Here is a 27,902-nt window from a genome sequence, read left to right as displayed (position 1 = left end):
CAGTTTTTACCTTCATTTGTTTTTAGCTCTACTACAAACAGAATCCAGTGGAAAATACAAGTTTGTAAGAGCACACTTCTTTCTTCCTATTACTTGCATGACATTCTCAATGTAATTATTTCTCAACTCATTTTAATTCAATTTCTTTCTGCAGTTGCAAAGAAAGCAAAAAAACTAAATGTAACATATGTGTGTTACAGGTGTTCTCTGGTTCATATTCCAGTACACAGCAAAGTGACAGTCAAAGGTTAACTGTTTTTTCCTGAAGATCATTTAACAGTATGATACACTGTGACACTACAAATAGGTTTATCGCCACAATGAAGTCTCACAGAAAGGAACATTTCTATATTTCTATATTTATACATGGTGACAAAAGAATCCATGCATAAAAAATCACTGAGGTGCAATAAATAAACAATACAAGAATAATGCATTCTCAACACTGTAGTATCTGAGCTGAAACTCTGATGACAGTGAGCATACTCGGGCCTCTCAGCTGTTCCCCTTGGTTTGTTCCTGGAGCTGCCACAACAGCAGCAACTGTCCACCCTTCCAAGTGTCAACATAATGTTGTACACAATACAACATAAACTCTTTTTAGCTACATCCTATTATGCTTGCACCTTCTTTCTGAATCTTATTTGAAAGTTGAACTTAGTATACTGTGGTGGTAATAAAATGACAGTCCTGTGAAATGAATGGAAGCATTATTAATCATGCCAGTCAGCCCATAAGCCCACACTCAGAAACCCTTAATAAACATGAAGCAATTATTTTGAGTACAATGGAACTGAAATATATCAAATCAAAGGTTAATTTATTCAAAGTGCTTGCTATAAACTGTAAATTTAATTTGACCAGATTACATTAAATTTAACCTTTTGCATTGGATTTTGGAACAAATTTTACATGTTATTAAAATAATTAATTAAGCATTTTGGGCAGAATATAGTGTGGAGCACATATTGTACAACAAAGGATATAATATTCCACCAAAGGCTACAACAGAGCTCACTGAATTCGCAGGAATTTAAGAGTAGCACTTCAATAGGATGCCACTGTTGCAACAAGTCAGTTCATAAAATGTTTTTAGATATTCCACCATCAACTCTAAGTGGTATTACTGCAGTGTGGATGAACTGATAAGTAACTCAGTGATGAAATGGCATACCACACAAAGAAGAAGTCGGCAACACTCTGCAAAATCAAAAACTGCAGAGTGCAGATTAACATCCATGTAAAAACTGTGCATCGGGAGCTTTGGTGCGTTTGAGTTTGAAGTCGTAAAATGAAGGGGAGATGTTGATTGTCGTCCGTGCATATGGCCAACGGGTTGGATGTCAGTTAGAAGATATAAGATATATATTTTATATATATATATAATATATATTTCACTCGCTGGGCTCACGTCCTCATTTTATGTTTGACAGTGTTTTTGTAGGTAAAGGTGAATGGCTTGGACATAAATTGAGCTGCTGGTTGGGGAAGGCCTCGAAGGGACCTGGCAGATCCCCATGTACTAAACAGAAGTGAAGAAGATAAAGAATTGATAAGGGGAGGGAGGGCGGGGCATGTAAACAAGAATAAACAGCTTATCGGACTGGGGGAACCTATAAAGATGAGAACCGCAAGGAGCGTGTTTGGAGGCGTGGCCCCGCTCTTAAGTGTTAGATGGAGTAAAGTACAAACCCATGCATCCTTTATTGTTCTCTATTATTATTATTGTTATTTGGTGGTAGTGGCATTTAAAATAGCATTTACAAATAGTGTATATTAACTCTTAATATTTTTCCTTAAACTATAGATGCCCAACAAATATGTTAAAATTTTAAAACAGTATCGAAATGTCTTCAAAACCCAAAACATAGGAGCAGACAAGAGCTTGACATCAAACGCAAAACAATAAAGTTAAGTGTGCACAACCATGTGAACTGCAGTGTATTTGTTGTGAAAGGAACAGTGAGGAACAATGCAGTCTAAATCTGTGTACTGGAAGAAAAATGTAGGAAAAGGAGGAAAACTGAAATCTGCAATTGCAAAGTCATATCTACAAGCTAAGGGAAAAAGCATAGCTCATTGGTGTTTGTCAGCTTGTGCTCCAACCCTCCGATACACAAGGGTGGCTTAAAACACTAATGCTACCAAAGGATGGGAGACTTGACCTAATTCTGGGTCTTGGGCTCTCATCCCTCATCATTTGAATTTAAATATCTTTCCAGTGTGCATGCAGCAGCATCTGATTCACCATGAACTGAATGTGTTGCAGAAAGTCTTTATATTGCCTAAAGCTTGACGAGTTTGACTACGACAAGCTTTTAATCCCAAATACATACTTCTTTCAGTCCACACAAACAACCGAAGCCACTGGTTAAAGTGACCACACCTGGCAAAGACTTTCAGCCAGCTTTTTTGATTATGAGGCTCCCATTTACAAAATGTCTATAAATCCAGTCCATTTTTCCTGGCACTGATGCGCTGACGCATGTCATGTGTTGATTCCAAGATCATCAGTTCAAGCTCAACTACAATGTGCGACTGCCTAAATGGACAAGTCAAATCCCTTCTGGACAAAGGTTTTATTATATGACGAGAAAATGACTGTTTGGCAACAATGACTGAAAGTATGTTTGGAGTAGTTAAAAACACTATAGCGACTGTCAAACATCATAGAGGGTGGGAATCCTAAAGAAGGAGGACGATTTCCAAGTTCTTCAACTTCACTTCAAATAAAACAGATGGTTGAGACATGGACACAATTAGGCATTCCAGCCGGACAATGATCCCAAACACACATCAAAACTGGTTTTAGAGTAGCTAAAGCAGGCTAACATTGAGCTTCTGGGTTGACTTTCCCAAAGCCCGATCACAGCCTTATTGAAAATTTGTGGACTACACCTAAAAGCCAGGTCGATAACATGAAACCAACCAGTTTAATCGAACTTTCTCAGTTCTATTGGTGAAACATCCAACCAGAATCCCATCTCGACCTGAAGTCTTTGGCTGCAAAGACATCATGTCGAGGCGTAACTTGCTAAGTTACGTCAGTTAACCAAATATCGCTTAGCAATGTTAGCGTGAGTATATGTTTATATTTGCAAATGTATGTCTATTTATACCTATACAACCCTGTGTGGATTAGAGAAAATCCAAAATAAATTCAAACTTATGCACGCAGTTATTATTTTCTGCACAGCCAGCTGAAGTCTCAGCTAGCAGCAGCCATGACGTCAGTTTGACAGCAAATTTTTTTGTACAGTGCCATTTGTGCAAGGAACAGCAAGATGGATATAAAATGGTCCATAGATTTGTCTGTGAAGTGTCTGTGAAGAGGACAAAGAAGTGTGTTTAAGCCTCTTACCTCCTGCTGACTGTCAGGAATTAAGGCCAAACAACTGAGGGTAGATCAGCAGACATTCAAGTTAAAAAATGTTCATAAAGAAGCAAGGGCAAACAGCTCTATGACTATTTCACTCTTTAAATACTGACAATTTAATAAACAAGTCTCTATTTCAGCAGGCAGATGGTGAAAACACCACGTTCATTATGTAAACCCCAGATTTCTTTATGCTATAGTTTCTGTATTGTCTGTTGTTTTCGTGCCTGCAATGTGTGAGCAACCTCTGGCAAACCTAGATCTTTGGTGCAATTTTGTTTGGGAAGATGTAAAAGCGCTGATCAAACTGCTGTTTCAGGAGGGTAATGATGGAAAACTCCCAAGTTAATCCTGGCACAAACCTAAATGAAGTGAAGCAGTGTATTCTCATCAAGAGAGGGATACACAGACATTTTGCATCTATTCAGCTATCAGCATGTGTTACATGTTCCACTCTTTTTCTCTTTAAGTAACTTTAAACAGGTCAGGATCACATTCCACCACTGGAGGAAGTACATATGTATTTCACCCCACCGTGTTTTTGGTAGGAACACTTAGGCAGGACTAAAGACACTGTTCAGCATCCACATCTAAGATAACTCCTCAAACAAAGTCAGACATTTCCTCTCAGACAGATGTAAGAAATGTCGAAAGTGCTGTGTAACAGGTGTAGTCGTTATGAGTCTACATTTTGCAAACACCAATCTGAATCCAGGTATTTCTCCAGAGCCAGGGCCCAGGGAACGGATTCAAATGAATTCGACACCCCTGCTCTTGTGTATCAGCCCACACAGCAGTAGTGTGTGTGGGCTTCTCCCATAATTAGCAAATTCCCACATGAAAATACAAAAAAATAAAATAAATGCAGCTCTTGAAGCCTACAAATACTTTAATAATTACTTAAAACAATATCAGTCTTACAGCGGAGGAATGAGGGGGAGTGGTAGAGGTAGAGCAGGTCACCTAATAATCAGAAGACTGGTGGTTCAATCAATGGCTGCTCCAGTCTGCATGCCAAATATCCTTTGGCAAGATACTCCATGTGTGAATGTTAGAAAGCACTTGATCATTGAAAAGGGAGCTTGTGTGAATGGGTGAATGAGGCATGTTGTATAAAGTGCTTTAAGTGCTCAGGTATAGTAAAAAAGCCCTACATAAGAACCAGTCCCGTTACCAAAGCTCACAGAAGTGTGACAAAACACGCAAAATACAAAAAATGACCAGCACTGCTCCTGTGTGACTCAGAACATGTTACTTAATTGCAAGATGTTTGAATTCTCTTTTAAACTACTGTAATTTACTATTAGGAAGCCACATTTAAAATGTAAAACCAATTTAGGCAACATATATGCTGTCGATGTGTAGCTTTAAAGTTTTCATGCTTTAAGTTTGATCAGGTTTTCTCTTTATTGCAGCCAGTGACACCCCACCAGCCATCTCCAAACGCAGATTTGTTTGGTTTACCCCAGACCTTCCCTGTATTGCCTTGAGTGTCACCAGCTTTTTAGAAATCCTTACAGCTTAGAGATTTACTAATAGTCTACACCAGAAACGCTTTGCTGTCGTTAAAAAGCTGCTCTAGCTCTATCTGCTAGGGCTGGGCAATAAAACGATAAAGATAATTATGATAAAACAACTTTTTCTCCATAGAAATATGACACATTGTCAACATAAAGTTGGTAGAACTCATTCTGTCCATGTTCTGATGGACAACAAGAAAGGCAAATGACAAAGACAATCATGTCATGCCAAACCAATTAAGTTAGCAGCTCTCATTTTTCAGATGACACTTTCACAGATGCACATGGAGTATAAAGACAGAGCTAAACAGCTGTCATACTCTACAACATCACATGAGCCTCACTGCCCACGTCATCGAAATACTACTGTCTTTCTTTACATTTTAATTCAGTTCAGTTCATTTTATGTTCAGTTCACATGTTTGTGCCTTCGCAATCAGCATGAGCTTATATATTTACCAGAAGTAGAAGTAGGATCAGTAGGTATAGTTTCCCTCTTCCCTTTCTGATTGTTGGGGATTTTCTCTGTATTATTGTTGGGATTTTACCTTGCAATATAAAGCGCCTTGAGGCGGCTGTTGTTGTGATTTGATGATATTAATGTAACAAATTCCAGATAAGTTTGTGAGACTGAAATTTGAACGATGAAGAGGAGGAAAACTGTCCTGGTGAATGATAGGATATTATCTTTTTCAGATATGATCATCTACAGTGGATTTCTTTAGCTGACATGAGTCTACAGTAACAGTAATTTGTATTTTGACTCCATTAGTTACTCCAAAAAAGTAACAGTACTGTAACTTGAATATATATTGATTATGTTTTTTATCTTTAATCAGTAAATTCTTACTCACATAACATAGCCAAAAGCATGTTGACTGTACACTGTTGTTTGATTGTAGTGTGGACACAGTTTTGTGGAGTGGAGTGGCCTGAACAGTCTGCTAACTATGTACCAAAGCTACACTTTACAACAGTTGGCTATTCATCAGACAAAAGGTCACCGAACTGCTGGAAATGCTGCGCATTCTATATGTAGGACATCTTACTAACAGCAGTTTTGAACTCCTCTCACAATCGAAGCAGGTGATAACCAGCTTTGTGCCAATTATCTAGGATTAGTGATTTTAGGCTCTCTGAACCATGGTAGTGCAAAAAACTCCAAAGTCAAATATCCTTGTGATATAGGCCCTTTCAAAAACAATCACTCTGAATGTGAAACAAACTTGTTAATCCTGCTTTGTAAATCCCTTTTATCGCGTTAAACTCCTAATTCTCTGTGCAGTAGCAGAAATTATTTTTTAAAGTACCACTTATCACCTGCTGGTAGCGACAGCTCTGACCGGAGCTTGGTGTCCTCTGCAATTTAACGCCAGCTGATGGGCCAACACAACAGATGTTTCTATCTTTGAACTGCATACAAAAACACAAATGTAAGTTTTCTTTCCTTCTTTAAATAAAACAAAATATATTTTTTCTATGCTATGATGACAACACCACTGGAGTACATTGGGTCTCATCGGCTGTGATGCATACTGTTCAGTAACTCTGTGTGGTGTCATATTAACTTCCATCTTGCAGCAAGTCAGGAGCAACAAGGCCACACAGACAAAGATTTTAGTAATAATAGATCCTGAGCATCATCAGACCTGCATCCAACCTGCTTTTTTCAGTGTATTCTCCCTGTGTTAACATTACATAACCTGGAGGCCCTGCTGCTCCAAAACCACTCGCTGTTCTTTTTGGCTGCTGCTGAAGATTACACTAAGGCCTGGTGTAAGCACTGAGCATTAAGCTAGTTTTAGAGGTGAATGCGAATCAACAGCACTCAGCTTATACGGTGCTGTGTTTTTCCTGATATTACATTTCAGGTTAAATATTACACAAAGATAACCAGAGTAAATAGATAATGCAGTTTTTAAAGAAGGATTTAATTTATTAAGGGAAAAAAACAGACCTACCTGCACCTTTGTGAAAAAGTGATTGTCCCCTACACTTAATAACTGGTTTCGCCACACTTGGCAACAAGAACTGCAATTAAGCATTTGCAATAACTGGCAATAAATGTTTCACATCACTGTGGAGGAATTTTGGCCCACTCTTCTTAACAGAAACGTTTTAATTCAGCCACACTGGAAGGTTTTTGAGAATAAACAGTGTTTGAGGTCATGGCAAAACATCGCAATCAATTGACTGGCCCATTCCAAAACCTTCTTTCTGTTTTTCGGGTGGTGGGGGTTGTTTTGATTGTCCTGCTTTTAATATGGTTTTTTGTTTTGTTTCGGGTCATTCAGAGGTGCTGTTGCTGGTGTCTTTCCAGTCACTGTCCTGCTAAAATACATAAGCCAAGTGAGCCTGAGCTCCAGACTAGAGCAGGGCGATATGACCAAAAATATTTATCACGATATACATTTGAAAATTTGCAATAACGATATAACTGACGATATAATTGACACTAGACAAAATACTTTACAACTCCACAACTTTATTAGTGCAAAAAAACCCATCAATGTATTTTAACTTAAACAAGCAGCTGTTAAAGTTATATAAAAAATTTAACAGTGCAAATGCAAATTCCTTGCTGAGAGTTTAACCAAAAGGCATTTCCAGTGGAAACTGGCCGACATATCCTCAGCATAACCATGTATAATATCCACAACACTTAAAAAGAGGTTATACACACACAATACGGTAATATTATGTTGAAGCACAGTACGTATCACTCCGTGAGGCTCCTGCCTACGATAGCCGTAATGCTCCGACAATCCATCAAGCGGTGCGGGTTCGTAGATTAGCAAAGTCGTGCTAAAACATTTGACAGATTTTCGAGCGCCGTGTACATAAAGTCATTTCCAGGTCAGTAAACACAACCAGAATTCATACATAAGGCACACGGGATTATAAGGGGCACTGTCGACTTTCAGAAAAATCAAAGGATTGATTTTAAGTGTGACGTATTTTCCAAAAAACACGGTAATACCGACGGCTTTGTTGTGTATCTGACGGACGAAAGCTAAACCAGTTCCACACCACTGAAGTTGCAGCATTTTTACAAACTAATTCTGGTTCATCTGTTTCATTCAACGATCCGCTTTCGCCCTCCTCTTTCTCCGTATGAAATGCTATGTATTGTATTCACAAATTTAACATCCAAAATTCATGTTTTTTACATTTTTATCTTTTGCACTTGGCAGGGAGTGCTGTAATGTTTTCCCTTTATATTTCCCTTTACCTCCTACAGCCATGGATAGTGGCAAGAGGACAGGACAGTTGAAAGAACTGGGGAAGGCGTGCAGTAAATGGCCTTGGTGACTGATTTGATCCTCTACATTAGTCAAAGTGTCTTTATTTGTCTCGCTTTGAAGAAATTTGCTTTGGACAGAGCAACACCACCCAGACCCACTGCACTCCACATAGTGCAGTGGGTAAATAAATAAATAAAGATACACATTACTCTTTACAAATTAAAGAGTTATGTGTAATAAATTAGTTTTTTTGAGCAACAACAGCAACACTGGTTCCAACACATTATTATTTCTTCTTGCCAGCTGCTGGCACTTGGTCAGGACCCGTATCGTAACTGAAACGTACAAAAGTCTGCGTTAGGAGTCAAAGCAGGAGACAACCAAAGCAGTTGAAGACAACTAGTAACAAGTTTGTTTATTCCAGAGCTTAAACAAGTTAAATATTTATCTAAACTGCTTCCTCTTGCTGTGTGTATATATACAACCCACTCTTCTGTCTGACCCACCAAACAATCATAGCATCCAGATAGCACTACAGTGATGACATTACATTGAACCAAATCACTGAAATAAACTCTTTTACAATCAAAAACACACATTAAGGCAAAAACAGACTTTCAAGCTCAACATCACATGCCCTGCTATGATGACAACACCACTGGAGTACATTGGGTCTCATCATCTGTTTCAGATGTTGACTGTCTTAATTACACTGAGCTGACCCACATACTGGAAACTGGCGCTAGCAGCACGCTTGCCAAGAAGTAGTTAAGGGCAAGATTTAAATAAAAGCACTCACTACCAATTAAAAAAAATAGTGTGATCTCATATACTTCCATAATCCCTGTGATACATCAGATAAATGAAAACATTTCCCCCACACATAGACGGTACTCATGTACAGCTGCCAAAATGCCAGCTTAAAGCTCCAGTTTGTTCACCTGTGTCGCTCCTTCACATGTGTGCACCTGCTTACTCAGCAGTTATGCGTGGCTGTCGCTGCTCTGACAAGGTCGTGTCATTAGGATCACTGTAAGAATCACCTTTAACTTTTTCTTTCCCTTAGTCTTGTGATTTTACACACAAAAATTATGAATGGATAATTTAGGAAAAATACAAATACAACATTTGCAACAACGTACTCCAATTAGATAATAATCCAGGATTCCTGAAAGATGCAGCAAACAAATCCTGCATTGTCTGCGAAACGTGCCCATCAAATGTTCACAGTAAACACATTTTGTCTGGTGGTAGAGGAGATACAGTGCCAGCTGCTTTATATGTCTCTATTTAGACATGACAGCTATTCCCTGCCCACCTTAGGTCCAGAGGGTTCTCTCACTGCTCTGCACACAGGTAGCTCTTCTCTCCATCTCTCTAAAAAGCTCACTGCCTTTCATTCTTTCAATCTCTGCATATGAACGAACGGTATAATAAAGGACAACCATCTCTCCGAGCTGCCCTTGCGTTGTGTACTATATTTCAGTAATCAACACAAAGCATCTTGTGAGAGCTCTTGATTGATCCCGTCTGTGAGAGAATTGTTTCTTAACTGATTTGACTGTGATGGGAAGAAATGTTTCACATCTACAGAAGATCAAAGAGGCAAGTTGTTTGGACCCAACAATCAGACCAGCCACTGGGCAAAAGTGGGAAGGAAAAACTCCAGAAAGGCAGAACAGCAGTTTGCTTCAATTGAGAACTACATCTTGAATTTTACAGCTACTGATTTGTTTTTTGGATCCACGTCAAGTTCCATCAATCCATATACACCAACACTGTTGCCATGGAGCAGTGAAGGGCTGATGTGTCACGTGTCATATCTAGCACTATGCTATGCTAGTCAGTTTGCCTGTTATATACATTTTATACAGGGCCCATGTCAAATAATGCCTCTAGAATTATCAGGGTGAAGATGTGAGGTAGCACAACTGAGGCTATTCTGAGGTATCTTATGGCCCTATCCAATAAATGTTTAATGGGTCTAGAGAAGTCAGCGTGGAGGAAGCTGACTGTGCTGCATCAGTAGGCCACGCTGTAAAATGAGACAGGGGAGGAAGCCAGGATGGTGGGGGTGGGCAAATGTGATATGGAGTACAGGATTCAGAGAAAGTATACGGACTCACCAAGATGTATGTTAGCAGGAAGCCATTACCAAAAACCACACTGCTGCACTAAAAAGCCCCCAAATGAAAATGGGATTGGTATGAAGGATGGTTTTTAGACATGCTCCGTTCCAAATCAGCACTGATATTCAGCTTATTTTCAGAGAAACACACTATACAGTATTTGACTTCAAATGAGCCGCACTGCTCTGTCTGATAAAATGAGTAGAAGTTATCCACTCATCCATCTAACCACTTCCTCTCCCTCACAGCATACACAAGTTTATGTCTGTAAAACTAGCAGGGGGTGTAAGGTAAAGAACCAGTGCACCATGCACACTGAGATCTCTAAGCAGATCAGGAAAAACAGTGTTAACTCAAGTGAAGGCTTTCCTCGCAAAATGCATTGATTACAAACATTAAACATTGTCAGGATCATTTAGTGGAGTGTCACAGTAACCTTATGAGGCTGAAGGATGTGACAGGTTTGCAAGAGACAACAACTATGTAATGTCTTGATGGCTACAGAGAAAACTGGTAATCCACTTTGTGAAGCAGGTCTCATTTTTCTGCTTCCAAACTTTGTCTTTCAAAGTGTCTCAAAACACACTGATAACAGTCTTTTGCCCATCAGGAGCTCCCTTATACTGTGTACATCTGCCCATCCATATACCCCACTGCAAATCTCATGCAGCTGTGGACAAAGCGCTAATGACGCCTATAATCTCAGGGACATAACAGAAAAAAGAAAATGAAAGTCTGCAGACAGCAAAGTCCCCAGCAAAGTAGGAGGAAGAGAGACCAAGAACACCTCCAATGTAGGGCAGTTAATTTGATTTTACACCGTCTTGTGATTTGATTGGCGGTTGGAAAATTCACTTTGATAGGTACGTGTACAGCCAGGGTTTTGGTATACATTTATTTCAGTCCTCCAAGCAGAAGGACACCTGAAGAAGTTCAAATCAATCCACAGCACTGCTTCATCAAAGGGAAAGACGACTTTCACCTATCAGACAAAAGGTGTCTTTCCCCTTCATCTGATGGGCTTCATCATTTCTGCTGTCAGGTACCGAAACCCCCGAATAAAGATGGTGGTAGATTGATGCTAAGGTCTTTCCACAGAAATGATTGGTGTGTCCACAGTGACAGTGACACAAGCCTCTGAGACTGCCTGAAATCTTTTGGTAAAATAAACCATCTAATGAAACTGGTAAGGGTCAGAACCGGTTGTTGTAAAGAACTGGTTCTGAGTATTTCAGTTCCTACAATTAGCTGATTTTATTTCTTGTGTCTGAGGAGGAATATTGGCACAGTCTTTTTTTCTTTCTTTCTTTCTTTTTTTTTTTACTTTTTATTGCACAAACATGTATCCAGAACAAAAACAACCGCATTATACTCCTGCTATGCTAAAACCCAGAGTGAGGTTAGCTGAGTGGATGCAGGCCAAAGCTCAGCAGCCAAACCCTGAACTTCAACAGCTAACAAACGGATGAGCAGTCAGGCTGCAGACTCTGTTTCTACCTGTTCATGTTGCTGCAGCAGAATCACTGAGGCAATTGCTTCAAAGTCTCTTTGTGCTGGTTTTCATCTTTGCTCTGCGCTGTTAGCTTTGTGTTAATACAAATATAAATATATTTAATTAATCAACTAATATTTAAGTGACAGAAAACAGGATAGTCTACTTTGTGTTGTTTTTTATTTGTTAGTCTGGATCCACAAGTCACACAAAGCTACATAACAACACAATATAAATGACTAATTGAGACAACAATAAACAAAGAAAGTCCAAGCTTTGTAAAAATTTCAATGGAGCCTGGTGGCACGTAATAACCTGAGTTCAAGTGAAGTGGTGAACATGTTCTAAATATAGCACACAACTAAACCAATACCACGTGACCATGTTGCTGCTATCCATGTCAAAAACAGTACACGGCTTATATTTTTTAAGTTGTGTACTCATGTTTTTAGACATAGAGGGAGAACAGATCCAGCGATCCCATGCAAAAAGGGTCAGTGCCAGTATATTGTGATGGCTCACTTTGTGTACCGTGACTGCAGCAGAAGAACTGTGGTAATTATTAGCAGGACAGCTTTAAGCTGAGTCAGCAAGAAGACACTGGTACAGTGTATTCAGTGCACATACAGGAGAACAATGGCTTTCAGAGATGTGCTACAAAGCTGCTCGAAGTCAAAAGCTTTATCATGAACAGTATACCACGCACAAGCTTATCTGTGATAGCCATACTTTCTTTTATTGTCACACATCTGAGGAGTACCTGTGAGGTACTTAGAAGGGAGCATGTCTGGAGTGAAACAGCAGTTATCATTGTGGGAGTCAAACAACATTTAGTGAGATAGTGTCTTTATCCATGTTGAACTACGCCGGAGGACTCAAACATCCTTCTCTGCCAGCTTTCAAGCTTCTTTCAGGAGTGATATATAGTTAACATTATACAGGAAGTCAATACTAGATAAGCAAACTCTGTCATCCCCCACATAGAATTAGTGGTAAACCCAGGACACTGAGTGACGGGACACACAAATCCAAATGCAATAGAAAAACACTTGCAGCTGAGCCTGAGAGAAAATCAGCTGTTCCTGTCCCAATTTCAGCACTATAAACGTATTCCAAGCTTATTAAAGCTACTAAAGGTGTGAAAGTCAACACTAGTGTGTGCATATGAAACATTCCCAGTTCAGTCTCCCTAAAATCAAGGCAAACTTGATAACTATATTGATATCTGAGTTTCTCTGCAGGTAAATGTATATTCGGGGGATACAGGTCCTTCTTGGATGTCTTTGACAGTTCTTAAAGTATTATTCATCTAAAACCAAAGTTGAATTATATTATCTTCTGCCTATTTATCCCATAGACTGTATATAAAGATAGACAGCATTTCTCCACCTCCTCCCACTGCACAAAAATGAAGCCAAATTTGTCCCAAAGTGTTTTCTGTCCTGTGCTCCACTTCTCTCATGTCTCACTGATACTGTGTCTGCACTGAATAGACAAAAATGAACTAAACTAAAATATTTTGGGTTGATTTTTATTTTTATTTGTCAGTTTATCAGGTGTTTTTCTTTGATAACTAAGCTGAAACAGAAATGCGTTGTCCTTGCACTGGAGGTTCTGCTTACATACTGCAAACCTGACAGGGATCTGAAACAATTTATAACTACACATAAAGCGCACAATCTTTTCCATCAGTTCGTGTGGCTGTGTACCCTCAGTGGACGGGTTCACTGAACCCAAATGGAGGCTGCTGGGAGCTCAGGGGGAACGACAGCAGCTGTCAGTCACTGCTCCTTGGCCCAAATAACAAGCTGATTGACATCTAAAGGTTGGTGACTTTTATGAAGTGTGCCATTTGCCGCAAGCAACAAGAGTGCTACTTTCCATTAAGCTCTATGTAAATGAAAGGTTTCTGTATGTGGTGACACGCAAAGCACAATATACTGTGCATGTCCGCCACTTTATTAGACCTGTGCACTTGATCAACTGCCCATTAACCATAAACCAATCAAATAGTAGCAGCTCAGTGCATTTACACGTGAAACAGAATGTGATTTAAAGTTAGAGTTTATAAAAATCTCACCGTGAGCTGCATTAGATTGCACTTCATCAAAAAATAATATCGTGCTAAACTATTTTATCAGCTTTTTTTTAAACAGTAAATTTAAAAAGCACTTGATAACAACAATAATTATATTTAAGCATTAAAATTAATTAAGGAGTTTAAACAAACGGATCAATTTACCATTATAGAAAAATAAACATACCAAAGCTGTTAATTTAGGGAAGCTGTGATACTGGGTGGTGGCATAATACATTTTTTATGCATTACTTACATGTACAGTCTTGGTAAAAGCAAAGCTCTCAATTTACCAGTCGATCTACATCCCTATGCTCACCTATGACCACGAGCTGTGGGGAGTGACCGAAAGAACGAGATCACGAATACAAGCGTCGGAAATGGGCTTCCTCCGAAGGGTGGCTGGCCTCTCCCTTAGAGATAGGGTGAGAAGTTCGGCCATCCGGGAGGGGCTCAGAGTAGAGCCGCTGCTCCTCCACATCGAAAGGAGCCAGCTGAGGTGGTTCGGGCATCTGACAAGGATGCCTCCTGGGCGCCTCCTGGGTGAGATGTTCCGGGCATGTCCCACCGGGAGGAGGCCCCGGGGCAGACCCAGGACACGCTGGATAGATTATATCTCTCGGCTGGCCTGGGAACGCCTTGGTGTTCCCCCGGATAAGCTGGAGGAGGTGGCTGGGGAGAGGGAGGTCTGGGCTTCTCTGCTTAGGCTGCTGCCCCCGCAACCCGGCCCCGGATAAAGCGGAAGAAGATGGATGGATGGATGGACTTACATGTACAGGCAACTCCACTGAAAAACTCCTGATGTCATTTCTTTTGCAGTATCCTATAGGTCTTTGGCATCACAGGGACCTAAGAATGTGATTAGTATTTCTTACTATTGTGTTTCAGTTCAAGATGAAGAAGGAAACCTGCTTTCATCCTAGCCAAACTAATATTTAAATAAATGCTGGATAAAGCTTACAAGGGGGTATTCCATAGCTGTAAACCAGAGTGACAATGATCCAGCTTCAAAGAGTACGACCACATGCCTGAGAACATTAACTCGACATGAAGCTGGCAGGCAGAAAATTCAGTCTAAAAATATCCACTGACAAGTGCCAACTTTAAACTGCGTCTTTTTTATGCAAGAGGATTTAAACTAAGATACATTCTCATTTTAACAGGATGCATGACCTTTAGAAAGTTGAGTGTTTAGCATCGGAGAGCCATTTTCATGCACACAGCTCAGTCTGTGCATCTTCTGACTCACACCTACATTCACATACTGGTGAATTACTATTATCAGCTAATATTGGCCTCTCTGAGACTGACACCCATATTGATATAGACCCAGTACATAATGCTGAAAAAGATGCAAGACGATGATTTATAAATTGTTCCTTTGTTGAATAATGGGCACACTGGGAAAAAATATTCAAAACAAGAGCATGCATATAAATTTTAATTTACACTGTATGCCTCATACAGTCATCACTAACCATTTATTAGCCTTTAGCCTTGTTGCAGGAAGTATACCATGCAGGCAACTTACAGGACCTTTTCTCAAGATCCTGAAAATGACAGTAATTGGAATTTTGATGAATTGACTAAAGTCAAATAGCGGTGGCCAAACGTTTTATAAGCAAATTTATTTGCTAAGAGAATTCTGTGTTAAAAGAAAGAAAGAAAGAAAAGAAACAGTCATGTACTTTACCATACTGCTGAGTCTAGCCTTCAGAATGAATCTGGGTGCAAAGATGAAACCACACTGAGATTTGGCTCAAAGAAACGCAATGTTTGCTTCAAAGACTTTCTGAAGCTTCTGTTCCCGTTCCATGACTCCATATCTTTGCTACCATATTAAAGCTTTAAAGTAACACAAAAGCCTTGAAAAAGATATCATCTCATTTTCCCACTTCAGCTATAATTGTTTGCATCTACCTTTGCTTTTCCCTTTTGTTACATTGTTAACATGCGTGGAGGCAAACCTGACTGTGCCATGCATTGATGAGCACACTGAAGCAACAAATATTCAGGTAAAAACTGACCTAAAATGACACATGGGGCCTTATTTTGACATGTAGGTTACAGTCCTCTCAGCTGGGCTGTGCCATATCATATCCCTGCAATAATACACATTATAATATACATTTTTATGTGATATAAAAGTGTCATATCGTGATATCATTGCTATAGCAACACCATGCATTTGTATTCCCTGGTGTGCATTACAACAACTCAAGCTTCGGCACGTCTGAGAGTCCCGTATCAGCTTTTCCTATGATGATTTATTACTTAAAAAGGGATCCACTTCAGCAACCACCAATAACGCACAATGCTTTACAAAATATACAAGACAACTGCTGCTGCTAAATGTGGAGACAACAAGCTTTTTTCACCACTTGAGGCAAAAACACTGTTGAGTACTACCAGGCTAGAGAGGAGGAAATACATGCAGCTGATGATGCGCAACCCAAATGCAGCTCCTGCAGAGTTACATGGTTAGAGCGCTTTAGTTACTGTTAAAGTGTTAAGGAGTTATATTATACTTTTACTTACATTTTACAGGGAAAACACTAACTAGGATATTTGTAAACACTATTTGACTTATGCTGTGTCATGGGATATAATGCTATGTCACTATTACTGAATGATGCTGCTGTTGGCACCTTGTTTCAGGAAATTCACACTTTCAGTTAGGAAGCATGTCATCACTGATGGTAGCTCATTGGAAAAGGATGGAAAATGCCCCTGGTTTTGATTTTGAGGCTGTGATGCCCACCGCTTTGTCTCAGAACTCTCTGCATTAAGTAAGTTACTAACTAGTTTGCTGGACTATTAATATAGAGTAAATTCATATTTCGCCCTTTTCAATGTGACTCTAAAATTCTGTATTCAGAGTGTACATTGCATAAATGAAAGAAGCTGTTTATAATGCTAACAGAATGAGAAAAGATGCGAACAGGTGATCTATCAATTTATACTGCATGTGTAGAAATTAGGTCATTAACATCAGTAATCGGATCAATAAGAGGTCGGATCTGAGCATTCCTAATGAAAAGCAACTCTCAGCCCACTCAGAAAACACAAGTCCTTCAATTAGAAAATGCTGAACACCCGCAGGATTTAAATTCACGCTGCAAATGAGACACAAGTCTCCCATTTCTTGGTCAGCAGCTTTATTTTTGCCAAGCAGCCACCCACTTACAGCGAGACTGCTCATTAAGTGATCATACTGTAGGGATCATCAAAAAACTGGGATACCAGGAAAGTTTGTGAGAGTTCAATTAATTAGGCAGCAGCGCTCTGTGCCAGCTCAGTTTTGCCCAAAATACACATGCTCTGACAACATCACTCAGTCAATAACACAACTTAGGCCCAGATGAATCTTATTTCACTGAATCTACCATAGAGGCCTCTGTATATGCATCCTGCAAGATTTGACTGAGAACAGCTGGAGCAGACCAGATGACCCCCTATGAGCAAGAGCTTTGGAAACAGCGAGAAGGAAAAACTCCCAATTCACAGCGGTGGAAAAACGAGAAGCGAGCCAGAGATTAATAATCACTATTTATTAAATGCAGTGGTGTACTGTATAAACACATAGCGAATGAAAAAAAAGCTGAGTGTAGAAGAAAGACTTCATGGGAAACCCCCAGCAGGTTTGGCAAACTGCAGCGTAACAAAGGTGTCACGGTTCTGGGTCGGTTCGACCCGGCATTCTAAGTTTATTATGTTTTGGTTTGCTCATGAAAGATTGTTTTGTTACCTTTGTGATTTGTTGGTTATTATTTGAATTCTATGTTCTGTTTATTCATGTTTATGGATTGTTCTTTGGTTGTGTCTCATGTTTAGCATTGAGTTCCATGTGTTATATTCTGTCTGTCTCTCAGTGTCGTGTCTGCGTCCTTGTGTAGTGTTTTCTTGTTTCCTGATTATTGTGAAGGTCTGCGTCTCATGTGTGTTCAGTTTTACCTCCCTTGTCTCGTCTCGTTAATTACTCCCTGCTGTGTCCACCACCTGTGTGTAATCTCCCTGTGTTTCTCTGTGTGTATTTAAGTCACGTCTTCTGTCATTGTAGTTGCTGGTCCGTCTGTGTATCCACCATGTCTCACTCGTGTGTTTTCCCTGCTGTCCGTCGTCATTCTCCGCTGCTCATCCTCCTTCATGTTCATGTCCTGGTTTGTGTTCACTAGTTTAGTCGTTCTCAGTTTAGATAGCCCTCTGTTCCTTTTGCCGTTTGCCCATTTTTATTTTGTATTTAATAAACCACCCTCACACCTTTACAAGTGCCTGCGTTTGGATCCTCCTTTATTTCTTCCACACGGCTCATCTCACTCGCCGTGACAGTACGGACCAGCCAGATATGGATCCAGCGGCATTCAGCCCACCCAGGGAGCTTCAGGAGGCCGTTATCGACTCCGCTTCAAGATTAATCAACCTGTGGGTAGAGCATGAAGGAGAAGCGTTTCTCTATGCTGTGGAAGCCAAGCTACAACAGCTTATTTCCGGTTACCCCTGGTTATTGGACTCACTGCACCCGCTCGTACAGAATTTTGTTTTTCACGAGCTTCACCTTCACCCTCCCACCGCTACCGCTCGCTTCAATGGAGGACGTGCCGTCCGACCCGCCGGACGAGGAGTTTCCCGGCCCGTCAGAGCCGTCTCCAAGGAGGAAGCGACGTTCGCGCCGCCGGATGTCGGGACATGTAAGCAGCCGGCTGTGGTTAGTGAAAGGGACACTTTTTTCTGCTGCGTCAGATTCTGTGACTGTGTTTTCTGGAGCTATTTTTTGTGTCTTCTGAAGATAACAATGATTTTTCCGTCTCACCCATGGCCACTGCTCCAAAGACTGCCTTTGCTGAGCCCACATTCAGGGTTAATGACTGTGTTCACGCTGTTGTTTCTAAGCCTGGAGTTACTGAGTCTAGCACTACGAGTTTAGGGAATGACTATGTTAGGGGAGCCTTTTCGTCTGCATCAGTTCCTTCAGGTAAAGCAATAAACTTCCCTGAAACAGTTTTTCCTGACCATATCCCCCCCATCCACACCTTCACCACAATTCAATGTGGGGTCTGTAACACAGTTAGCAGTACAGTTAGCAGTTCAGTCAGCAGCCCAGCTGCCCTCAGTTCAGTCAGCAGCCCAGCTGCCCTCAGTTCAGTCAGCAGCCCAGCTGCCCTCAGTTCAGTCAGCCACTCCACCACCTGTTACACCTCCGTTACCATCATCTTCGCTACCTGTAGCTCAGTTGCCACTAGTTCAGCAGCCCACCCACTCGTTCATCCGGTCACCATCCTCACCGTCTCATTACGAGCAGGGAACACACTTCATCATTACATCTGCTGGTTCTCTTAAGCTGGTCTTCTCAGAGACAGTTGCTCCCTCTAGGGCCTCCCCAGAGGCTGGGTGTCAGTCACCAGCCAACTCTGGACCCCTAGAGGTCAAGACGCCAGCAGCTTCACCGGGGAATTCACCAGAACAGTCTCGGCTCTCAGCACCCCCTGAGAGTTCAAGTGAGTTCACCCGTCCGCCTCCGTCCTCTGCTGAGTGTATTGGGGAACACTTTCAGTCCTCCGAGGACTGAATCTCACTGTTGCTGCCTGAATCAAGCCACTGTGCTGCTCAGCCCCAGCCAGTGTCCACACTGCCAGAGGTCTCCGTACCTGCTGCTTCAGTGTCTGTCTCCACTGGTGGGCCCGAGTTGCCCGTGAGGGCCCGAGTTGCCCGTCCGGCCTCATGCCTCGTCAGCTAGTGGGTCCGAGGAGCCCACACAGCACCACGCCTCGTTAGCTGAGGGTCCTGGAGGACCCAGCCAGGACATCCTCATGTCTGCTGACGGTCCGGGGAAGTCTGTTCAGCCGTCACCTGCTGAATCATCCCCTGCGACTTCTACTCCGTCACCTGCAGCATCCGCATCGTCGCCTGCAGCGTCACTGCCTGCAGCATCCACATCGCCGCCTGCAGCATCCACATCGCCAGATTCCGCAGCCGCTACGCTGCCGTCAGGTTCCGCAGCCGTGTCTTCATCCACGCCTGGTCCATCCTCTGTGTCTTCATCCTCGTCTGGCTCAGCCTCCGTGACTCCGCCTTCGCCTTCGTCTGGTCCTGCCTCGACTGGTCCTGCCTCGTCTGGTCCTGCCTCGTCTGGTCCTGCCTCGACTGGTCCTGCCTCGTCTGGTCCTGCCTCGACTGGTCCTGCCTCGTCTGGTCCTGCCTCATCTGGTCCTGCGGTTGCAACACTGCCGTCAGAGCCAGCTCGGCCGGTTCCACCTCGCCTTCGTCGGTCGCTTTCCAGGCCTCTAAGTTGGCATCATGGCCGCCGAGGGCGGCCTCCTGAAAGAAGGCTGCTGGCTTCGTGGCAGACCTCCGGACCTGCTCTGTTGCCGCCACTGCCTTCCGCGTGGCCGGCCTCCGGATTTGTTTTGTCGGCGCCGCCGCTGTTGCCATGTGCACGGTCGGCCCCCAGAACTGTTTGCCCGTCGCCGCCGTTGCTGTCCGCACGGTCGGCCGCCTGAACTGTGTTCGCGCCGCTGCTGCCTTCAGGCAGCCGGTCCAGAACTGGGTCTTTAGATTTTTGAGCAGTCAGCTCCCTGAACTTTTTGATATGTGGACTCATGGTTTGACCCTGTGTAGTTTGTTTTGAATTATTCATGTATTTCTGGACTCGTGCTCCTTGTGTTTTGTTTTGCTTCTGCGTCTCATGTTAGTGTGTTCAGTTTTACCTCCCTTGTCTCGTCTCGTTAATTACTCCCAGCTGTGTCCACCACCTGTTTGTAATCTCCCTGTGTTTCTCTGTGTGTATTTAAGTCACGTCTTCTGTCATTGTAGTTGCTGGTCCGTCTGTGTATCCACCATGACTCACTCGTGTGTTTTCCCTGCTGCCCGTCGTCATTCTCCGCTGCTCATCCTCCTTCATGTTCATGTCCTGGTTTGTGTTCACTAGTTTAGTCGTTCTCAGTTTAGATAGCCTTCTGTTCCTTTTGCCCATTTTTATTTTGTGTTTAATAAACCACCCTCACACCTTTACAAGTGCCTGCGTTTGGATCCTCCTTTATTTCTTCCACACGGCTCAGGGTTATTCAGGCTGCAAACCTTCATCACTCTTTATGTTTATTGGACACACATCTTTGGTCAAGTGGAATGTGATTGTGTTGGTGATTTGTATCTTTGTGAGGTGGATGATTTTTTTTCTTGGGTAACATCACTTCTAAATATTCAAAGTATTTCCAAACAATAGAAGATGATCCTTTTTGAGGAAAAAGCTCTTCACCTTCTGCTGTCCCAGGCATTTGATTTTTTTTTCTTTTGTACAGTGGTACTCAGAGACAGCCCAGAAAACTTCACACTGCAGGGTGCAGGAACAGCTGTGATTGGCACATGCAGGCACATCATCAGGCAGTGATTGAGGGAGCGCATGACTTGCTTTTGCTTTGCATTCTATTGGCGGAGCACACATTTTCATTGTTGCTCGATCATATTTAGTTGAGTACGTGAAGCCAAAATTGTGATCATGACTAAAATTTGCCCTAATTTAAACTTGAAGCCCTAATTTTAAGATTTATTTACTTTTCCATGTGGTTTCCATGTGGATATACTGACTGGGACCATTAAAAAAAAGCATACTATGTCCATTACTTTTTCTCACATTATCACACTCCGATGTGATGGTGACACACAACAGCAATCACTCACTCCTCCTGTTGTCCCCCTGAGTGGGTTCCAATCATTGAGACCCTTGACATGGGGGTGATGCAACAGTAGTTAACGTGCACTCATTAAGGGAGCGCTTTACACCCACTATCATGTTTGCCTCAAACAAAGAGCACGATATCGCTCGCTTACTAGCATGCATACATACAAGGAGTTTAATTCTCACTTCACAAAGAGACATTTACAGATCAGTGTAAGATGATGAAAAACTTATGTTTAGCATAGCAGAGCATAAGTGGAAGAGCATCAACTAAACAGTCATGAAATTGACCTAGCACGCTCCTTTTTTTTCCCAACAGACCAATAGTTACAATAAGCATCTCTGCAAATGTGCATTCTATTTTAAAATCAAACTAGAAGACAGAAACATACTTCTGGTTCTACTGTTTGAAGGTTGAAGACGATGATCAGTGTGATTGTTGGACAAGTTCCTTTCAAAGAGAGCAGGTATCTGAGCAACATGAAACTACAGTGATGAAGATTCAATTATTTATAAATATCATAATAATGATTGCCATTAACTGGAAATTACATGAGAAATGGTGGTGAGCCACAGCCAATCACTTCGCCACTCATCCATCCCTGAGGATATCATCCATTGGCAATTGCACCAATTTTCACAACTTTTTGACAAACCATTCTGGGGTTGACTATCTCTGCCCAATTCAAGGATTGAGACAAAAGACCAGAAGAAAAATGCAGGAGATGGAGAAAGATGAATAAAAAAAGTACTACGGGTGCCTGCACAACTAAATATGTGATTAAGAGCTTTATTACTATGTTATTACTGTAGACTCCAAATCCATTACAGGTTCTGAAGAATGACAAACAGGTAGCGATGCAAGAAAAAAGAGTCGTCTTGGGCAGGATTGTTGTGCTTTTATTACTGTGGGCTCACGCTGTATTTTTAGTGGACTTAATGAATTGACAGAGCACACAGAGGACACAAACACAGACAGTTTCAACTGCTACTGACTGATCAGGTTAAGATCTTCATATTCATTTAGCACTTACAGTGATACACTGTGTATAAGTGCTAATTATTGCTACCTCAGGATTCACCAATGGTACATTCATGCTAAAATAACCCGGATGCTTATTGCAAAAGCATCTGGCTTATTTTTTTTGTTTTTAAGCCAAATGTAAACTGAACCAAGTCTCTGTGTTTGTGGGTTTCTTGGTTCACACTGTTTATTTTCTCAGCAGTCCAAAAGAACTGAACAGAGCACAAACACATCAGAGTTAGAACCAGTCTACACAGATCATGAAAAATGATGAAAGCATTCTTAAAAGTGGACCTATTATGCTTCTCCTTATTTTTGTCTCATGTGTGTCCTGTTCAATTGACAGATGCTCATATTAAACATGAGCAAATAACAAAGTTTCAAATTTTAGCTCAGTGTATAGCTGTGGCTAAAAGCTTTAGCAGTGGCACAAACTTTGTCTTTGTCTCACTTCACTGATTTGTTTTTTACTTGCGTTCCTTTTTACGTTTCAAATTAATGGAAAATTACTTTCGGCAGTGGCAACACTATCAAAGTTTTTACCATGAATGCATGCATCCCTGTGGATCTTAAGCACGAGCTTCAGACTGCTCTAAACACTCTGTTTCAGAGTATGATGGGTATGATGTCATAGACAAGGGGTATCTAGATGCCTAGGTCACACCTAGGGTCAGGGTGAGGAGTAGGATAAGGGTTGGCTGCCTCTTTTTAAGGTTAAGTTTTCAAGCACTTTAAGGATGCACAACATCCTTCTTCTGTTATTTACACATAGGTCATGTCTACAGTAATGCTCCTCAAGGCTTGAAATAGCACACAGTAATCAACGTATGAGTGAAATTGAATATTACATGAAGTGGTAAAAACTGCACAGGGAAATTCTCTTTTTACACCACGATAAAGCAAACAGCCCCTACTTCCCACCTCCTATCCAGCCCTCTTGGCATGTTGTAGCATGTGTATTTATGTAGCAACTGAGTGGCATTTATCACACAGCTTATTTATAATTAGTTCACTTAGTCTGGGGGAGACAGCCTGTTAGTTGGCATATGTTCAGATCCTGGTTAAAGACACACTGCTCCCCAAGGGGATAGTAGAACGTTGACATGTGTGCATATGGTGTGTGTGTGAATGACAGCAGACAGTCGCTGCAGAGGGTGCCCTGAGCCTCCATTAACACAACCCACCATGTTGCTATCCCTCGGCTACCCAGCCGTGCTGAGAGAGTCCTCTAGAAACCTGGAGGGGAGCGAGTTCATCTGAGTGCATGGAAGAGGAAGACGACAGGGCAAATGTACAGAGAGAAAGCGGGAAGAGGAGGCGACGAGAACCTGAGTCAGACAGGATAAGTGAGAGGAGGGAGAATGTTGGGAAGGGAAGGATGAAATAAGAGGAAGGAAGGCTGGAGAGAAAGAGAGGGAGAATGGTTCAAGTCCAAGGTTATCACATGGCTAAAGTCGAGCCACTTGCCAGCCACCAGCTTGGGACAGCAGCGCTCTGATGCAAGGATGCTGCCCTGCGCCGCTTCTACCAGCCGGGCCGTTTGTCTCAGTGAGTGTGCCTGTGTGCTCAAAAATGGATGCTGCAGAGCTCCGTCACAGCACAAGGATCAGATGCATAACCTGACAGACTTCCTAAGGGGGAAGTCTTTACAAAACGCGAGTCCAGTCACCATCGCTCCTCCTTCTACAAGTCGCCAGCTGTCCCAGACATTGAATAGCTTGGGGAAGCCGCTTAAAAACATCACTCTAAGTCTCCTTCCTTTGGCAGGCGATGCTTAAGTGTATCCTTTTTAGGCTGCATATTACATAACTGTTTGCAGTGGAGCTAGCGGAGCCCTGTCTCACACGGCAGAATGATGTGAGCAAAAATAAACATAATAAAAAACCTGCAAGTGTCTGTTGTGTCAAAAGTCTGACACACAGTGGTGGACAGCTCGCTGACAGAATCCCTTCCTTATCATTTAATCATGCCGAAGCACATATGCTGTCCCAGTCGCCTGCATCTCTCCTCTCTCTCCAAGATGAGTGGGGGATTTTTAAGGTTAAAGCGCTATTGCAGCTTTGCTTGCCCGCCATATCCCTCCCTGTGCATGACATCATTGATGTGAGACAGACTCAGACTCCATGACACACTTTCAGACCACTGAATTATATGTGGCTAGGAAATGATGCCATATAGAATTAAAGTTCAGAGAATTAATTAACTGGTTCACAGACAGCTATGTGGATACTTTTGAGCTTCGGAGAGTTGATCAGACTGAACAAACAGTAACAATGTGCTATGTGAATACTCTCAAGCTTTGGAGCACTGATAAGGCAGAACAAACTGTAGCAATATGTCAACTTAGCTTTAAGAAAATTATAATTTTTCACTGTTTTTTGTCCTTTTTTGACCAAAAGACTGCCTCCTACACTGATGTGCTCTCTGAATATAAAGCTTGGTAACAGCTGCACTTAACCCTCTCAGAAGAAGTCCCTCAGCGCCCCATGGAAAGGTTATGATCTTTCACCCATGACGTCAACAAGCCAAGAAATCTGAAGTCATCACAACTTGTCATTAGTGCGTGAAAAGCAGCCTGAAGAGTGACGACAACCGTGTGAATTCCCCTAAATGTCAAAGTTCTCCCTCTAGCGGACAAAGTCCGCCACAACTGAGCTTCAGCCGCTCCCCAGGAAGAGGTTAATCCATTCATAGCATTATAATGACATCTACACCAGCGCACCATACTAATCACATCTGCCTTCAGATTTCAGCAGCTGCAGACCGGCGTGGAGCTGAGTGAGACAGGCTGCTACAGCTGCGAGAGCCCAAACTCACGCGTCTCGGGAGGAATATGCCAACCCAAATAGACTGCAAAATCTGTCACTCTGGAACCAAAAACGTCACAACTTCGGCAGTGCCATTTATCAATGATAACCACAGATTCCCGAGATACATTACGGCGGGAATAAGCATGTTTAAACCAGGTTTATCCTCCTTTTTTTCTTTTAACGGTGGACCGGTCCCTTATCCTTTACCCACTCAGGTGATGAACACACGTATGAACTTATTTTGACATTTTCCCATAGAGCCGACACAGTCAGAGTGAGCTAATAAGAAAAGCATAAAAAGCCATTTCATAGTTTGAACGTGCCAAAGTGAAAACTTGAGCAAAGACACACACACTGCACTTCGACTCACCTTGAGCGGCCGTTCCTCGGGTGCTGAATACACTTGCTATCAAAGTGGCCACATACCAAATCATAGTACTATTGCCGACCAGAAATAAATCTCATCATATCTCAAAGTGCCCCTTTCGGTGAATCTCTCATCGCCGAGTGCCCCAGGACAAACTGAAGCGGGCCGGTATCCTTGTCTTCTTGTTAACCGAGCCCTGGACACTTTTCCATCGGCGCTTCCCCCTCTCTCTTCCCCTCTCCTCCGCTCTCCACTCGCATCCTGAGTTGGATCACCTGCGCCAATGGGACGAGAGCAGGCGACGCTGTGAAACCAAGCGCGAGCCTTTAGATATCCACGTGCCCGCCTCCACACCCGTTTCATTGAAGGGTGTGGGTGGGCTCCGGACGCTGATTGGTTACCTGCGCTGTCGTTTTCCGAGTTGGAGTGATGCGTTCCTGGCATGTGGTGAGGCTCGGAGGTTCTGCACCTCTGCTCGGTGGAGCACCCAGGAATAGCTGCTCGTCGCTGGCTTTTTGTGGTTTGTTTGTTTCAGTGCGAATAAACTTACATTAACAGCTGTAATGGCGTGTATCGGAGAAAATAATGTTATGTTGGTCACTTGTAATAGAGTTAGAGGCAAACCATCCCATATGGTAAGTGCAGCATCTCAATGATAAAACTGAAGGGAAAAACTTATTATACAAAACCACGTCAGACATCCGCAGACAGAAACAACCCAACAGGTGGTTACCCTTTATAATGGATGGAAACCAATCCTATTTCTTTAAGGCGTTTACTGCTCTTTGACTGTATTATGCGTGACTCTGAATTTTTGCAAGTCGAAGGAATCGGTGCTTATGAACAAAACGATGACTTCCTGATTTTAGCTTTTTAAAGGTAATTAATTGCATCTTCCCATTTTTCTTGGACAGCATGAATGCAGCAGTGGAGGGAGCGTTTCAAGGTGGGTTGGCGTGTGGAGCTGTTGCGGAGCTGCAGTATCATGCTGCGCAATAAGACGAGAGGAATCCACCACCCTGTGTGTGTGTGTGTGTGTGTGTGTGTGTGTGTTGGGGGGGGACATCATCACGTGACTCACACCCGTGCATTCACATCCCTTCTGAAATATGAGTTCACTGTTTAAATGACGTGCTGGTGGTCTGCCAAGTCACCAAGACTGCCATTAAAGAATCCTGACTAATTTCCAAGACTTCTAATTCAGCATGATTCACACTTTTTCATATAACGATTGGCAGTTTTAAATTCAACTGACTCAGCCTGCCTTGCTCACAAGCCATCCATCATGCCTCATAGCTAATTCTACCTCAAGGTCTGCAAGGACCCCCACACCTCCTTGAGGAGGAGGTTTTGTTAATAGCCTCTGGTAGGATGACAAATACAAGTGATTTAAAGTCATTTTTATTTAACATATTCCTGTGCGTCACTCATATCCTTATTTACACGGTTTCCCACGATTCCCATTCGAAACTTTGGCTGCTGTTCAGCCCAGTTTCCCTGCTGAGATCAGTGAGGTTTAAGCAAATGATTCAGTTCTGACAAATCCACAGCTGAGTTAACTTTGGGATGCTATACTTGTAGAAAAAATAGTCAAATCTTCCTTTCTAAAGGACATATGTAACAATTTTGTGTGTTTCACAAAATCTGCTTAATTTCACTAAGACATTTTGGCAACTTTCAAAACTTTTCTTTAAAGGAGTGTCATAATCAGTTCAATAATTATGTCATTGTATTTATTAGCAGTCCTCATATATGTAGGTGCATAGATATTGTTCCACACTAGAGTATGGTTCATACCCCTGCTGTGTTAAGGGAGAGGTGTGGGGCCCAGACTGGGATTTGGCCAAAAAGACTAGTGTGCTATTTTCAATAGATAATCATTTGTAAGTAAGTAAGTAAAGTTTTTTATATTGCCCTTTTCACAGATGAAAATCACAAAGTACTTCACAATACAAAGAATGAAAATACAACACCTAGCGATGTAAAACAATAAAACACAACATAAAAACAACTAATTAGTTGAAAACTTATCTATAAAAATGTCTTCAGCTGCTTTTTAAAAGAATCAATGGAGTCTGTAGAGCGTAAAAACAGTGGAAGAGAATTTGCCTAATAATTTGGCCTAGGGGGAATATATAAAGTAAAAAGAGAATTGGACCCAAGACAGATCCCTGAGGTACCCCACAAGGC

General features: G+C 42.0%; 1 protein-coding gene across 5 annotated transcripts in view; it reads right to left on the bottom strand.

Moving 5' to 3' along the window:
- igsf9bb (immunoglobulin superfamily, member 9Bb) overlaps nt 1-26,001 on the bottom strand; it is a 152,031-nt gene extending 126,030 nt beyond the window's left edge. For all 5 annotated transcript variants that reach the window (XM_084941544.1, XM_084941546.1, XM_084941545.1 and 2 more), the window contains exon 1: nt 25,716-26,001. In XM_084941544.1, coding sequence (XP_084797670.1) covers nt 25,716-25,779 — 64 coding nt within the window. In that variant the 5' untranslated portion in view covers nt 25,780-26,001. The remainder of the gene's footprint in view (nt 1-25,715) is intronic.
- Between the last annotated feature and the right edge of the window lie 1,901 nt (nt 26,002-27,902).

This window comes from Perissodus microlepis, chromosome 10 (assembly GCF_051167445.1).
Source record: "Perissodus microlepis isolate ML-2025 ecotype Zambia chromosome 10, ASM5116744v1, whole genome shotgun sequence".
In the NCBI taxonomy this organism is placed as follows: domain Eukaryota; kingdom Metazoa; phylum Chordata; class Actinopteri; order Cichliformes; family Cichlidae; genus Perissodus; species Perissodus microlepis.
This window is presented reverse-complemented; position numbering and strand designations above follow the sequence as displayed.